The 15975-nt window shown below is 42.0% G+C and overlaps 1 protein-coding gene across 3 annotated transcripts in view; it reads right to left on the bottom strand.

The window, feature by feature from the left end:
- Positions 1-15975, bottom strand: part of SUDS3 (SIN3A corepressor complex component SDS3) — a 148728-nt gene that overhangs the window by 91704 nt on the left and 41049 nt on the right. The window contains exon 13 of one of the 3 annotated variants that reach the window (XM_040443757.1): positions 15054-15885. The exons of the other annotated variants lie outside the window; for them this stretch is intronic. Within the exon in view, the coding sequence (XP_040299691.1) occupies positions 15882-15885 (4 nt within the window). The 3' untranslated portion in view covers positions 15054-15881. Of the gene's footprint in view, positions 1-15053; positions 15886-15975 lie in introns of those variants that run through there. 3 annotated transcript variants of the gene reach the window in all.

Genomic DNA, 15975 nt, shown 5'->3' on the forward strand with positions numbered 1-15975 from the left:
AATGTCAGGGAAAGAAGGCTTGCAATCCTTTTAAAGGAGACTGCAGAATCTTTCACTTCAAACCTCTAGATTTAAGGTTTGTCTGTTTCTCTTCATACAGATCCTTATGTACCCATACACAGGTGCATGCATGCATGTGCGTGCGTGTGCGCGTGCGCGCGCGCGCGCACACACACACACACACACACACACACACACACACACACACAGCATTTTCACTTACTTCATTTACCTCTCTAGATCCAGAAGCAGAATAAATTAACATTTCCCTGGCAGGCAAGTGGAGACATGTTTTGTCTAGAGATTACGCAGATTAAACCATCAAGTGCCATAATCTACCCTCAGTAAAGCAGAAAGACAGACAGGAAAATTTAGACATAGCCATCTAAAGCCCAGCAGGAAACAGTAAATTCACATCCTGAAAAGCCCATGTGCTCTGGCTTTCCTCCTGATCTAACGGACACTGTTCAGCGGAAAACACATCTTTTGTGGAATGTAGTTAGAAAACAAAATGAAATGAAACAAAACTGTGACGTAAGAAAGATCACAGTTGCCTGGAAGCTACTAACAACTTCATGTTACTCAAAATGGCTTTTTTAATCCACAGGAGGCATTTGGGCAACAGAAAAGAGAGTTCCAGGGGTTAAAAGCATGGAACTCATGTGGTGCCGACTCCCTGGGTTTGACTGAATACCTGTTCTACCCCTTTTCTCTGAGCCTCAGTTTATTCAGACAGAGAAGGGGGCAATATGTGCACCTACTCTGTGGAGCCGTCCTGAGTTAGATGAGGTGATGCATGCAAAGACCTTAGCACAGTACCTGGTACACGGCAAGGGCTCGGCAGAACCTGTAAGTGCGACACAGAGGTCTTGGAAGTCCACGGACTCCAGTCTTGGTGGCCAGAACACAGAAAAAGTCCCCAGATCCCACCTACCCCTTCCCCTCAAATGTGCTATCATGTGCCAGAGCACTTGGGTTGATGTCCTGCACCAAACACTACAGGACTTGGCAAAAGTTGATGACTTTAACTCATTTGGGGCTTTAAAAATTTTTTTTATTGCAGGGATGTATTATATTTATAAAATGTAAGCAAATTTTAACATTTATATATTTTTGTATGTTTTATAAAATATACATATAAAATTTGCTATTTTAACCAGATTTAAACATACAATATGATGGTATTAATTACATTCACAATGTTGTGTAACCATCACCACTATTTCCAAAATTTTTCACCACCCCAAATAGAATCTCTGTACCCATTAAGCAGTAACTCCCCATTCTCCTCTCCCCTAGCCCCTGGTAACCTTTACTCCCCTTTCTGTCTCTGAATTGGCCTAACAGTTCACTTATCTTATGTTCCCTTATCTTATGTTCCAAGACCCCCAGCGGATGCCTGAAACCACAAGTATTACCAGACCCTATATATGCTTTCTCCTGTACATATATACCTGTGTTGCTGTGATTTATAAGTCAGGCAGAGTAAGAGATTAACAACACTAACTGATAATAAAATAGAACAATTAAGGGCACCTGGGTGGCTCGGTTGGTTGGGTGTCTGACTTTGGCTCGGGTCATGATCTCACGGCTTGTGAGTTCGAGCCCCGCGTCGGGCTCTGTGCTGACAGCTCAGAGCCTGGAGTCTGCTTTGGATTCTGTGTCTCCCTCTCTCTCTGCCCCTCCCCCATTCACACTCTGTTTCTCTCACTCTCAAAAATAAATGCTAAAAAAATAAAAAAAATAAAAATAGGACAATTACAACAATATGCCGCAATAAACATCATGTGAATATGATCACTTTCTCTCAAAGTACCTTACTGTACTGAACTCATCTGCTTCCTGTGACAATGTGAGATGGTAACATGCCTGTGTGATGAGATGGGAGTGACGTGCATGGCCTGGGCATGGTGAATGAGCATTAAGCTACACTCACTGACCTTCTGACCATATGTGAGGAGGGAGATCATCTGCTTCTGGACCGCAGCTGACCGTGGGGAACTGAAACCACAGAAAGCGAAACTGTGGAATAAGGGGAAGTTGCTGTAAATGGAATCATGTGATATTTGTCCTTTTGTATCTGGCTTCTTTCACATAGCATAATGTTGTCAAGGTCCATATTGAAATTCACTTATTGTAGACTATATCAGAACTTCATCCCTTTTTATGGCCAAGTAATATTCTACTGCACAGATATGCCTCATTTTGCTTATCCATTCATGTCAGCAGACACTTGGGTCGCTTCCACCTTTTATTTATGGTAAACAATGCTATAAACATTAGAGTAGAAAGATCTGTTTGAATTCCTGCTTTCAACTCTTTGAGGTACAAACCTCAGAACGGAAGTGCTGAATCACAGGATAATTTTATGTTTAACTTTGTAAAGAAACATCAAACTGTTTTCCACAGTGGCCGTACCATTTTTCATCCCAGCAGCAGTGTACAAGAGTTCCAATTTCTACACATTCTCTCCATCTCTTGTTATCTTCTGTAACTCAATGGTTTTTAAGAACATCTCACGACTGTCCCAACAATGCGGCAAACTTACTGTTCTAGAACAGCTGAGAAGCAAGTAATGCTCCTTTTAGTGATTCTCACTCCACCAGGGACAACTTTGCCTGCCAAAGAAACATTTGACAATATCTGGAAACATTTTTAGCTGTCATAAGTCCTCATAAAATTATTTTGCATATTGGTCTTCCCAATAAGATTCCTTTCAGTTGTTCTCACTTCTATTTTCTACTTAAAATATATATTTTAGAAACAGTTATTTCTATCAGATTGGTTTGGGCTGCAAGTAACAATATCAAATGAAAAGTGGCTAAAAAAAATAATGACACCTCAGATTTTTAAAGTATAGAAATAATGAAGTTTAGTAGTTCAATAATACCACCAAGGACATAGGCTTTTTCCATCTCTCTGTTTTACCATCCTTGGCATGCTGACTCCTATCCTCAGATTAGTCTCTTCATGGCCTCAGGCTGACTGCCACATATCCAGTCATCACATCCTCACCCGGCCACATACAAAGAGGAAAACCTATACCAGCATCCAGACAGCAAACCTCCCCCTGGGTCTCATTCACCAGAGTTGCATCACCTGCTCATGCCTAAAGTAATCACTGGCAAAAAGAATAAAACCACCACATTAAGTTTAGGCTCAGCAAAGTTTATCCCCTAAAGCTGGAGAGGCATCACCTTTCACGAGCTAGGAGATGTTGAAGGTATTAACTAATCTGTAGGGTGCTTCATTGGTGCTTCAAAGATAGTTTACTTGTCATCTGGTTTCAGATGCAAATGATAAAAAACTTGTTTTGTTTTAAGAAAGGAATTATCAGCTCAGATAACTGAAAATTCCAGGGATGGACACTGACTTCAGATACACACAGATATTGGTGGTCAAATGCCATCACCAACGCTCCTCAACCCCTCAGATTCTCCTGGCTGGCTCTCCCCTCTTGGTGAGAGGCCAAAACAAAATCCCAGAACTGGGTTCTCATCAGCTTTGACTGGTCTGGCTTGGATCACTGTGGCTCTGGGAGTAGAATGCTCTGATTGGCCACATTTGGATCACAAGGCTCTTCCAGCACAGGGAACAGAGGTACTATAAGCAGGAAGGGTAATGGATGATCAATTTGCAAACATCAACAAGCACACACTACACAGACACATGGGGGAAAATGTGTATATTTCTGGCCTCTAGTAGTCTGATTATAAAAATGCACTAATTCCACAAACATTTGCATTCAGCTAACCACGTGCCAGACACAATGCATTGAGGAGGTAAATAAGACACAATCTCTTCACAAAGGACGCTACTCTTCCCCCACTAGCCCCCTGTGTGACCCTGAAGAAGCTCCTCAACCTCTCAGATTCTCCTGCTCATCATCTGTAACAGGAAATGGCTGGGATGCTTGATTTCTGAATTGCTTTCCAATTCTGTATTCAATTAAGTCCATGACTTCCTTCCTACAAACTGCTTTGAGTACTTTCTTTTTCTAGATAACTACCAATCAGACCCATTTGATTCGCCTTGCATGGCTTGTTGCCCACCACAGAGGAACAAATAAAAGAGAGCAATGAAATAAACTCAGAGCCTCTCTGTGACTGAGCAATTGACTTTGGCATCTAGAGTTCACACACTCTTGCAGCCAGACACCTCATGGGTGACTGAGGTGAGGAAACCCAGCAGAGAAAAGGAGGTCCGGGCAAGAGATAGTGGGGAAGCCTACCACTGGGGAGGAAACTCTGGGCCACAGACTTTGCTCTTTCCCAGCTCCCACCCAGACTCAGTGTGGGCGACTTATTTCCAAGCCATGTCTGTAAGGGTACTTGGCAAAGAGACTCACTGGTACCTCTGCAGATTGCATGCTAAAATTAGCAGTGCGTGTGAAGCTGACTCCCTCAGAGTGACTGCAGGGCCCTGGAGGTGCTGGCTTCTGCTGATTAGTCATGAGGCTGGCTTGCAAGGAAAACACTGTCAGGTGCACAAAATGTTTAGTGACCCTTAAAAGACAGAATATTGTAGCTAAGCCCAAGTAAGTCTGCTCTAACAATCTTTCATTCTTTTCCCCAAAGTGATGAGAATAGTAATGATCAAGAGGTAACAGGCTGACAGCCTTCACATGAGGAGATATGCAGGTTGGACACTGTACAACTTTAGGAGTGCCATGCATATTGCAGTGTATGGAAACCTAGGTGAGTGTTGCCCCCTAGAGTTATGCAGTGCTCAACCTGTACAACTACATATGGCAATCCTTAATGTTAACAGCAAAACTAAGGTGAAAAGGCTGCCATAGCCAGAATCCAGAGATTTTCAATCAACTAACAGAAGTTTTTACACCGATTATATACTGAAGTGCTGTTTTGGATATATTGGGTTAAATGAAACACATTAATTTTATCAGTTTCTCTTTTTAATGTGGCTACTAGAAAATTTAAAATTACACATATAGCTGGTATTTGTGGCCTGCATTATATTTCTACTGGACCATACTATCATAGAAGGTCCCCAGCCGGACAGTGCAGTTGCCCACTGGGAACCCACTAGCTACCACACTCCTTTGCCTGTTTTTCTTCCTTTGCCTCCCTTACGTTCCTACTCCCTCACTGACTTCCATGGGATCACCTGACAAAGTAACTGGACCCAAATTTGTCTCAAAACATACTTCTGGGGTAAGTAAGACACAGACTTACTATGTATAGGGAACCATACTAATACATACCCTTTCCTTCTACTTGATTTCCAATATGACCCAGAAGAGAAAGAAACCAACACAGGAAAGGTTAAATACCAGATTTAAATAAGAGAACAAGGGATGTGCATGATTACCTGCCAAGTGAGTAGTAAGAGAGTTAAGTGCTAAGAGCTTGAAGGAGAAATGATATTAATATGGAGTAGTGTGGTTGGGGAAGGAGATTTCTGCTTGGCACCACAAGATCCAAGTGCTGTCAGCTTACTGCCAAAGAATGAGTTGTCAGATGTGAAGTTTGAGCAAGGACCTAGACTCAAGGAATGACTTTGGTGCTGATGATATGTGCTGTGTATTTTGTGGGAAGGACACTTTGATTACAGTGTGTGTGTGTGTGTGCATGCGTGTGTGTGTGTGTGTGTTGGGAGGGGGGGGGGGGGATGCCAGGATCTGATTCTCCTAGTTCACTCATGCTCCTTGTGAACAAAGCTGGCAGTGAGGAGGTAATGTAGCCTATTTCTCAGAGAGCACAAACAAAACATACTTTCCAGAAAGAGATCAAACACTCTACCCCTTTCTCATTAACACCATGCTTTTTGTGACTGAGATGAGCAACTATAAATGTCACCGTAGGAGAAGCAAGCATTCATTCTATGAACGTTATTGACCACTCACTATGTTCCAGGCACTACTGAAACAGCAGTGCAGAAAGCAAAGAACAAATGCTTTGTAACTTTCAAGACGGGGGCGGGGGGGGGGGGGAGGGGGACAACACCCTGCCACCATTCAGTCCTTTAAAACAAGCAGTAAATAAGCCAAAAAAGTACAGAAAGGAAATAATTAAACTGTCCTAAAGAACAGACATTTTGGTAGTTACCTAATCTCTTATTTATTGTTTCCTTTTACAGGAAACGAAAATCATTTTAAAAGAGTCCAGAGTTAGCTAGAATTTAAAAGAGAGAGAGCTAAGTCCTTTTTCCCCTGCAAAAGAACAAATTTGCATGGAAGAATTGGGATGGTGCTGTCCAAGGTACCAGTGGCTTCTCAGTTCACCTAGCTGGGATTTGAACATAATTATGATTCCCTCATAACTTTACAAAGGTAATATTTTGCCCTAATAAGTAGGTGGGCATCACAATCTATAGTTACATGTGTGTGGATTAAAAATAGCTTTCCTTTCACTTATGCTCATTTTAAATTTTTTTTTTTTTAACGTTTATTTATTTTTGAGACAGAGAGAGGCAGAGCATGAACGGGGGAGGGTCAGAGAGAGATGGAGATACAGAACCGGAAACAGGCTCCAGGCTCTGGGCTATCATCAGCCCAGAGCCCGACGCGGGGCTCGAACTCACGGACCGTGAGATCGTGACCTGAGCTGAAGTCGGACGCTTAACCGACTGAGCCACCCAGGCGCCCCACTTATGCTCATTTTAAATGTCCTATTTGGATTTAAAAATAAATTCCTTTAAAATACATAGAATCAGGGAGTTAAGGGTTCTATCGATTCAGTTCAATCAAGGTTCTAAAGCACATTTCATCTTGTAGATGATATTCTTTCTTATATGCAGCTGGAATCTCTCCTGCCTAAATGTGAAAGTTATATATTCAACTGTCTACAAATATCAGAGGGCAAAAAGTAAATGATTAAAATGGGACATTTAGCCCCTAGGCAGCTTGGGGCTCTGTGCTGATGGAGCAGAGCATGCTTGGGATTCTCTTTCCCTCTCTCTCTGCCCCTTCCCCACTTGCTCTCTCTAAATAAATCAACATTTTTAAAAATTTTAAGAATAAAAGATTCTCCCTTTGGACAGAACAATTGGTGTCTTGGTAATCAGTCCCCATCATGCTTATTGTTTCCCCAACACTGAAGGCATTCCAGTTGCTACTTAAATATCCCATTTTATTTACTTTTATTTTTAATTTTTATTTTTGAGAGAGAAAGCATGTGCATGCACGAACTGGGGGGAGGGACATGGGGAGGGAGGGAGGGAAGGAGAGAGAGAAAGAGAGAATCTTAAACAGGCTTCATGCTCAGCACAAAGCCAGATGTGGGGCTCAATCCTATGACCCTGAGATCGTGAGCTGAGCCGAAATCAAGAGTCGGTCGCTTAACTGACTGAGCCACCCAGGCACCCCTAAAGGGAGAAGCTTCTACTCAGCTCCAGCCATGTATTCGTGTGGGACAACAAACTCAGTCTTGCAAAGTTATCTAATTACATAGGAGAAGCTCAAAAATCTCTTAATTTAAACATGTTTTAATTAACTCAATTTTTAAAATCTACAGTGTGAACCACAAGGTTGGATCCTACCCACAGACTCCTGCTTTGCAATCTCTGTTCAATGCCAACTCTCATGCTTGAAATTTTAGAATCTTAGGAAATTGGAAGATATAAAAACACTTTCTTTCCCATTTCACAGATGGGGAAATCAAGGCACAAAATGTCTTAGATTTCAATTCTTTCCCCAAGAGTTGAGAAAGCAACCCCAAATACCTACTACCAAGGGCACTAAATTAAAAACAAACACTAGACAATTAAACAGTTTGTGAGCACTCAGGAAAGGAATTCACTGCAGAAAAAAGCAAATGGATTGAGCACAGTACCTGGTATAGAGTGGGTGCTCTGCTCTATGAAAAGGTATGGTAGAAACTGTTGAATGAATGTCAGCTCAGACACATACCATGGCTGTGTATCATAGCAGTACAGTGTAAAGATCTGGAATCATACCAACTTAGAACTGTACCAACAGCTTACTACCTGTATGACATTCTCCCAGCCTCGTGTCTTCATCTGTAAATTGTGAATAATACCAAACTTGCATGTTTGTTAAGAGGATCTGAGATAACATACCACACCAATCACATACATGCTTTTTATCTACATAATGCCCGTTATTCTAATTAGTTGACAGATTTACCAGACTGGCAAGTCAGGAAAATGTAGTAGAGAGGCACCTGGGTGGCTCAGTCAGTTAGGCATCTGACTCTTGATTTCAGCTCAGGTCATAATCTCACAGTTCGTGAGATCGAGCCCTATGTCAGGCTCCGTAGAACCTGCTTGGGATTCTCTCTCTCCCTCTCTGTCCCTTCCCTGCTCATGCCATCTCTCCCAAAATAAATAAAACATTGAGAGAGAGAGAGAGAGAGAGAATGTAGTAGAAACAGATGAGGTTTAATGGAAAGGTCACAAGTTTTGGAATCAGTGCAAACTGAGTTGGATTCTAGTTCTGCCACTTACCAGCCTGGCTACCCTAAGTGACTCTTTAATGCTACCTTCATAGGGCTGTTGTAAAAATTAAATATAATTGAGCATCTACCCTATGCCATGCACTATGCCAAGCCATTTGCTTACTTCTGTTCACTTAATTTATGTAGATTGCTTAGCACTGCCTGGGCTATAGTAAGTGCTCAACAAAGAGCAGGGAGGGTTATGATCAGCATATTTGAATAGCAACAAGCACTAAACATCACTCAGGAGAGCCTTGTGAGTATAATAGATAAATGTGGGCTGGATGAGACCACAATGAAGTAGGTTTGTAAAAGAGAAAATATTAGACAACAGTTGAGAACCAAAAGAATCCTGCGTAATCATTCAGAACCAGTTCAGGAAAGATTTTCTGTAAAAGGGAAGATGGCAAATATTTTTGGCTTTGTGGGCAATAGAGTTGCTGTGGGAACTACTCAACTCTGCCCTTTTAGTGCAAAGACACTCATGGATATGACAAACTTATAGGTGTGGCTGTGTTCCAATAAAATGTTACCAAAACAGGTGGCGGGCTGGATTTGGCCTATGGGTCATGGTTTGCTGAGCCCTGGTTTAGAGTAATAAGATGATGGCACGCAGTAGCATAAAGGGTGCTATTCAGTTGAAGAAACCGAGCACACAGTTACTTAGGTCCTTGGAATTAAAATCACAACTCAGGACGATCATGGTCGGTGAGATCCCAAAAACAAAAGCAAAATTTTGAAAGTGATTTGAGCCCACGAAAGTAAAAATTCTATCCTGGTCTGCTCTGGAGGGATCATGCCCAGACTGGTTCTGGGCAAAGTAATGTGAACCAGAGCGTGTTCAACTGAGACGGGTGATAAAAGACCAACCAGAAATCGCTTACATGTTTCATCTGGTGAGCCTGCCACAACACCCCATTCCCAATCAATTGCTAGTAGCTGTAAGCAGCCCCGTGTAGAAAGGATTCTGAGTCCTCACATCTGGGCCTCAAGACAACGGGCCAAGACTGATGAGTAACGTCTTCCATGGGTACAAGGGGAAAGCGATGATGAATGTGCCAACAGCTGCCGTCCTGAAAACCCCACCACATGAGGAAGGATAGACAATAAATAAACGGAATTTGTTACCCCAAATAAGTTATGTAATCCAAAATATAATCATCTTCAAGCTGGTAAGATACTACTATGCTCTAAATATTAACCTGATCTTGCTAACAATGGACATATCCAAAATAGTTTTTATTACAGTGGGCAGCAGGGGACTGGCCTAGGTCACCGGAATATTCTTCCCAGCCCTGCGTGACACTCTGTGATTTTTCAAGATGCCTTATTGTACTATCACAGCTGTGTTCCAGGTGGCTTAGTCTTCCCAAAAGCTTCGCTTTGAAGACGTCATGAATATTTAAATATACTTAAGGCTAAACATTTTTCATGCTTCTCAACTCACCTACAGTCCAAAGGTGGGTTCTGGTTGTCAAGAAGGCTCATTTTCGAGATGTGTGTTTGTGCACATATAGGCATACAAACCCATGGGCACTGTATTATATACACACGTTCAGACCTTCAAGGTGCATGTATGTAAATTCTTCCTTTTAAATCTTGACACCGAGTTCTAAAGTCAAAGCCTGCAGTTAAAGGCCACTGACATGTCTTCAGACACAAACCAGCAGCTTTGTGATAAGTAAGAATGTACTGATTATTTGGAAATGACCTACTAATGTTCCCACTGCAGTGATTCATAGATTATGGCCTCAGAACCCACAGTGACAGTGAGCTAGCCAGTGTCCCCTTCAGTGTCATCCTTCATTGACAATGCTGCGTAAGTCACAGAAGGTCCCAGAGGGAGGTGGGAGCAGGCAAGGCATGAAGGGTTGAGGTAAAGAGAGTTGGCTAAATAACACGTTTTTCTTTTTCCCATGAAATCCCACTGCAACAACTATAAAGGTGTTTTGTTTTCCTCTGTTTTTAAGGACTTAAACCCACCAGAATGGAGAGTAGGTGGGGGGAAAAAACCAAACTGTAGAAGCTAAATGTAGATTAAAAATGCCTCAAAATCTTAAGCCAACAGTGGAGACTCATAGATTAGCAGCACCTAATAAAAAACTAAGGTACCTCTAAAAATGAAGGCAGTGAGACTGGCTGAAATCCAGTTTAAGAAGCTGTCAGTTTCCAGCAATTGCATTACTAGGTATATACCCCAAAAATACAAAAATACTGACTCAAGGGGATACATGTACCAATGTTTATAGCAGCACTATCTACAATAGCCAAACTATGGAAACAGCCCAAGTGTCCATCAACTGATGAATGGATAAAGAATACGTGGTATACAGATACAATGGGGTATTACTCAGCCATGAAAAAAGAATGAAATCTTGCCATTTGCAAGGATGTGGATGGAGCGAGAGTATTATGCTAAGCAAAATAAGTCAGTGAGAGAATGACGAATACCATACGATTTCACTCATATGTGGAATTAAAAAAACAAACAAACAAACAAACAAATGAACATAGGGGGGTAAAAAGACAGAGAGGCAAACCAAGAAACAGACTCTTAACTATAGAGAACTGATGGTTACCAGAGGGGAGGTTGTGGGAGGATGGGGGAAATTGGTGATGGGGATTAAGAAGTGCACTTGCTGCAATGAGCACTGGGTGATGTATGGAAGTGTTGAATCACTGAACTGTATACCTGAAACTAATATTACACTGTGTGTTAACTATAATTTAAATGAAAAAAAAAAAAAAGCTGTCAGTTCATCAGATCTGCTTCCCTACTTCATACAGCAAGATTGCCTAGAGACAACCTGGCAAAAGACCAGAAGTTTCTTCTCTAGAGAAGATACAACAGTCTCTGGATGAAAGGACTCTAGAAACGGGTACGACACTTTAAAAAGCAGAAAGGATAGGGGGGCCTGGGTGTCTCAGTCGATCAAGCGTCCAACTTCAGCTCAGGTCATGATTTCATGGTTCATGGGTTCGAGCCCCACGTCGGGCTCTGTGCTGAAAGCTCAGCATGGAGCCTGCTTCGGATTCTGTGTCTCCCTCTCTCTCTGCCCTTCCCTGCTCGTGCTCTGTCTCTCAAAAGTAAATAAATGTTGAAAAAATTAAAAAAAAAAAAAGGATACAAAATCAGAAGATAAAAATAGCTCTCAGAATTTTTTTGCGGGGACACCTGAGTGGCTCAGTCAGCTGAGTGTCCAACTTCAGCTCAGGTCACAGTCTCACAGCTTGTGGGTTCAAGACCCATGCCAGGTTCTGTGCTGACAGCTCAGAGCCTGGAGACTGCTTCAGATTCTATGTCTCCCTCTTTCTCTGCTCCTCCTCTGCTGGGTTGCACACACGCTCTGTCTCAAAAATAAACGTTAAAACAATTTTTTTAATGAAAAATATTTTTAATGAGAAAGGTTAAAAGACAAATTTAAGGAAACCTCCCAGAAAATAAAAAGACAAAGAGAAAATGGGAAACATAAGTTGAAGACTGCCATAGGAAGTCCACTAAGTAAAAGGAGTCCCTGAATGCTAGAAGAAAAAAAAAAAAGAGGGGAAAAAATTACCCATTATATTAGTTACCTATTGCTGCATAACAAATTATCCCCAATACTCAGCAGCCTATAACATTTATTCTCTTACCCAGTTTCTGAGAGTCAGGAATCTGGGAGCAGCTTAGTTGGGTGGTTCTGGCTCAGGGTCTCTCATAAGGCTACAGTCAAGCAGTCAGTGGTGACTGCAATCTCATCTGAAGGCTAGACTGGGGCTGGAGGATGTCTTCCAAAATGACTCACTCACATGGCCACTGGCAGAAGCCTCAGTGACTAGCTGGCTGTTGGCAGAAGGCCTCAGGTCTTTGCCACATGGCCTTCCCCATATGGCTGCTTCACATGGTAGCTGGCTTTCCCCAAAGCAAGTGATTCAAGAGAAAGAGAGGACAACCAAAAAGAAGTCACTGTGTCTTTTATACTCCAATCTCAGAAATGAATTACTATCACTTCTGCTATATGCTACTAGTCACGGAGACCAATCTTGGTCAAATAATGACAGTGAACTACACAGGGGTATGACTATCAGGAGGCAAAGATCATGGAAGCTTGCTACTACATCCATAAAGTGTGTGTGTGTGTGTGTGTGTGCATATTTATGTAGATGTGTTATTTTAATTCTCAGAATTTAAGGACATACGTTTCCAGAATTGAAAAAGCTAACTGCTTAGAACAACGGGCCCACAACAAGGCCTGTCATCTTGAACTTTCAAAATGCCACAGATCCTACAAGCTTCTAGAGATGTTAAAAAGTCAGATAACCAGGGGCACCTGGGTGGTTCAGTCAGTTGAGTGTCCCACTTCAGCTCAGGTCATGATCTCGCAGTCCTTGAGTTTGAGCCCCGTGTTGCATCGAGCCACTGCTGTCAGTGCTGATCCTCTGTCCCTCTCTCTCTCTGCCCCTTCCCTCACCCTCAAAAATAAATAAACATTTCAAAAAAAAAAAAAAGTCAAATCACCAAAGATACACAAACAGCCAACAGGTACATGAAAAGTTGCTCAACATCACTCTATCAAGGAAATGAAATGAAAATCAAAACCACAATGAGGCATCACCTCACACCTATTAAAATGGTTATTGTCAAAAAGATATAATTTGACAAGTACGGGCAAACATATGGAGAATAGAAAACGCTTGTGCACTGCTGGTGGGAATCCAAGCTGGTGCAGCCAGGATAGAGATATGGGGGTTCCTAAAAAAAAAAAACAAAAAACTACCATATGATCCAGTAATTCTAGTCTGGGTATATATCCAAAGGAGATGAAATCACTGTCTCAAAGAGACATCTGCACCCCCATGTTCACCACAGCATTATTCATAATAACCAAGACATGGAAGCAACCTAAGTGTCCACTGATGGATGGCTGGATAAAAAAAAAAAAAAATGTGGTATATATACACAATGAAACATTCACCCATAAAAAGAAGGAAATCTTACTCTTTGCAACAATATGGATGAACCCCAAGAGCATTATGCTAAGTGAAATAAGTCAAAGAGAGACAAGTACTATGTATTCTCACTTACAAATGGAATCTAAAAAAAATCAAACTCATCCAAAGAGAGAGTAGATTGGTAGTTGCCAGAGGAGGGAGCTGGGGGGTGGGAAAAAGAGTGTAGGCGGTCAAGGGGTACAAATTTCCAGTGATAGACAATTCCTGGGGACGTAACGGACAGCATGGTAACTACAGTTAATAATACTGGACTGTACACTTGAAAGATGCTAGGAGAGATCTTAAAAGTACTCACTACATTCACACAAAAAATGGCACACCTACTGAAATGACAGGTTAACTAACCTTACTGTGGTAATCACTTCACAATATGCACGTTTATCAAAATGATACAAATTGTACACCTTAAACCTATGCAATGCTATGTCAATTATATCTCGATAAAGGTGGGGGGGGGTGGTGATCAGAGAATAAATAATCAGAATGGCTTCAGGCTTCTCAAGGACAACATCAGAAGCTAGACAGCAATAAAAAATACCTTTAGAATCTTGAAGGGAAATGATTTCCAAGCTAGAATTAAACCCACCAGAATGGAAAACACTAGAGAGGAAACAACCAAATTTTAGAAGCTGTAAAGTAAATTAAAACAAAACAAAACCTGAATTTTAAAACTGACAGCAGAGAAACCGGAGAATAATGAATTTAGCAGCACCAGGAACCTCTCAAAACGAAGGTTGAGGAAGGAAGGGGCTGGCTGAAATATAGTTAAGTGCTAAGTGCTTTGTGGGCCTTTTCAATTCTGGAAATGTATGGGCTTTAATTCTGGGAATTAAAAATGTAGTTACACCAGCCAAACCATCGATGAAATAAGAGAACAGAATGAGCGCATTTTTAATCGTGCTTGGTAAGTTACTGCAAGATGCGTTTTGCCAAAATGGGGAGGTGGAGAAAAAGGAAAACAAAGGAAACAAGAATGGGAGATCCAAACGCAAAGAGTGACAAAGCGGAGCCCCCGGTACGGAGGTGAAGGAAGACTCCAGGGAGACAGCTATGTGCCATATGGGGGGCCACCAGTCTAGAGTAGGCAACCAGTCCAGAAGTCCCCAGGGGAAAGGCTTCTTCAGGGTGATGAAATCAATGGAATTCTGGTGCATCTGAGTGTCTTAAAGGGAATTTAAACACTTGGTGAAGGCCTTGAGGTTGAATTCTAATAAGCACCTAGGAAACCAGGCTTATAACAAAAATACAAGACAATTATTAACTCCTGGGGGAACACTGTCAAGGGGAAAAAAAAAAAAGGCAATCATACTTTACAAAAGGGCTCAGCTGTGACTAGCGTTTACATAGCCATAATAATGTAAACACTAAATACTGACCTCATCAAAATTATGAAATAACTATATTGAGAGAGGAGGGAAGGATTTCCATGGTCAGAATTTAAGAGAATTCTTAGAAATGTACTGAAATAATCAGCTAAAAGAGGTGGGATGATTGCTTCTGGGAGGGGAAATGAGGTAGAAAATAAAAGACTACTGTATTTTGTGGCCAACTTTGTAAAATCCTTTCATTTCTAAACTGCATTATGTTATTACTGTGATCTTAGAGATTAATATGCTGTGCTGAGAAATGAGATAATTAGCCAACCATTCAGTAAGCATTTAATGTGTACCTACAGTATGCAAATCCTTGGGGATAGGGGGAGGGGGGGACCCAGTCCCTGTCCTCCCTCACAGTCCAGTGGGTTTCTCAACACAGCTGGTGGGAGGTGAGGGAGGATTTCAAACTCTTCTCTAGTGAGGCGCTAATAAGGTGAACAGATGCTGGGCATCTGTTGTCTTGAATTTCAAGGTTCGTGGCTAGTGGCAGGGGTCCCCCTTGCAAGGTTGCTGTGGGCTTAGCCTCAAGGCATGCTGGGACCTGAGCAGATGTGGCAGACAACTCCTGAAGTAACAACGGGCAGCTGGCCAGGTAGGAGAGATGTATCTAACACGCTAGAGGGACCTGGCTTGTTTCAGGCATGAGGGTCACTGTTGGGGCTGCTTTGCTTGTGTGACCTCACTCAAACCTCACAATAAGCTTGCTGAGGTGGCTATCATCATTGTCTCCACTTTCTAGACTGGAGCCCAGATAGGTTATGAGACGTGCCTAAGGTCACACAGTTTGTAAGTTACAGGGCTAAAATTCAAACCCAAATCTTAAATCCATGCCCTTTGGCTTCAGCCTGGGATTTCCCCCAACTGTTGGATTAAGAGTTACAAGACCTGGGTTTAGTTTCTGCTCTCCCATTCATCGGCGGTGTGATCTCAGGCAAGTTGCTTCCCTTCTCAGTGTCTGTTCCAGGCGTGGAAAATGGAGGGTGTTGGTCCTTTGTACTTTGGCACTACATGCTACGATGGAAGAAGCCAACAGGAAAAGGAAACGTAGGAATGCGGCGCAGAAGTGAATCCTCTTCTCCTCTGAGTCTCAATTTCCTCATCTGCTAAAAATGGGAATCAGGCAGACCTACCTCACATGACTGTTGAGTGCACTAAAAAAGATAATGCACGAAAAGTACTTAGCCCTTGTC

This window comes from Herpailurus yagouaroundi, unplaced genomic scaffold, assembly GCF_014898765.1.
Source record: "Herpailurus yagouaroundi ecotype Mexico unplaced genomic scaffold, PumYag 191, whole genome shotgun sequence".
NCBI classification, from domain to species: Eukaryota; Metazoa; Chordata; class Mammalia; order Carnivora; family Felidae; genus Herpailurus; species Herpailurus yagouaroundi.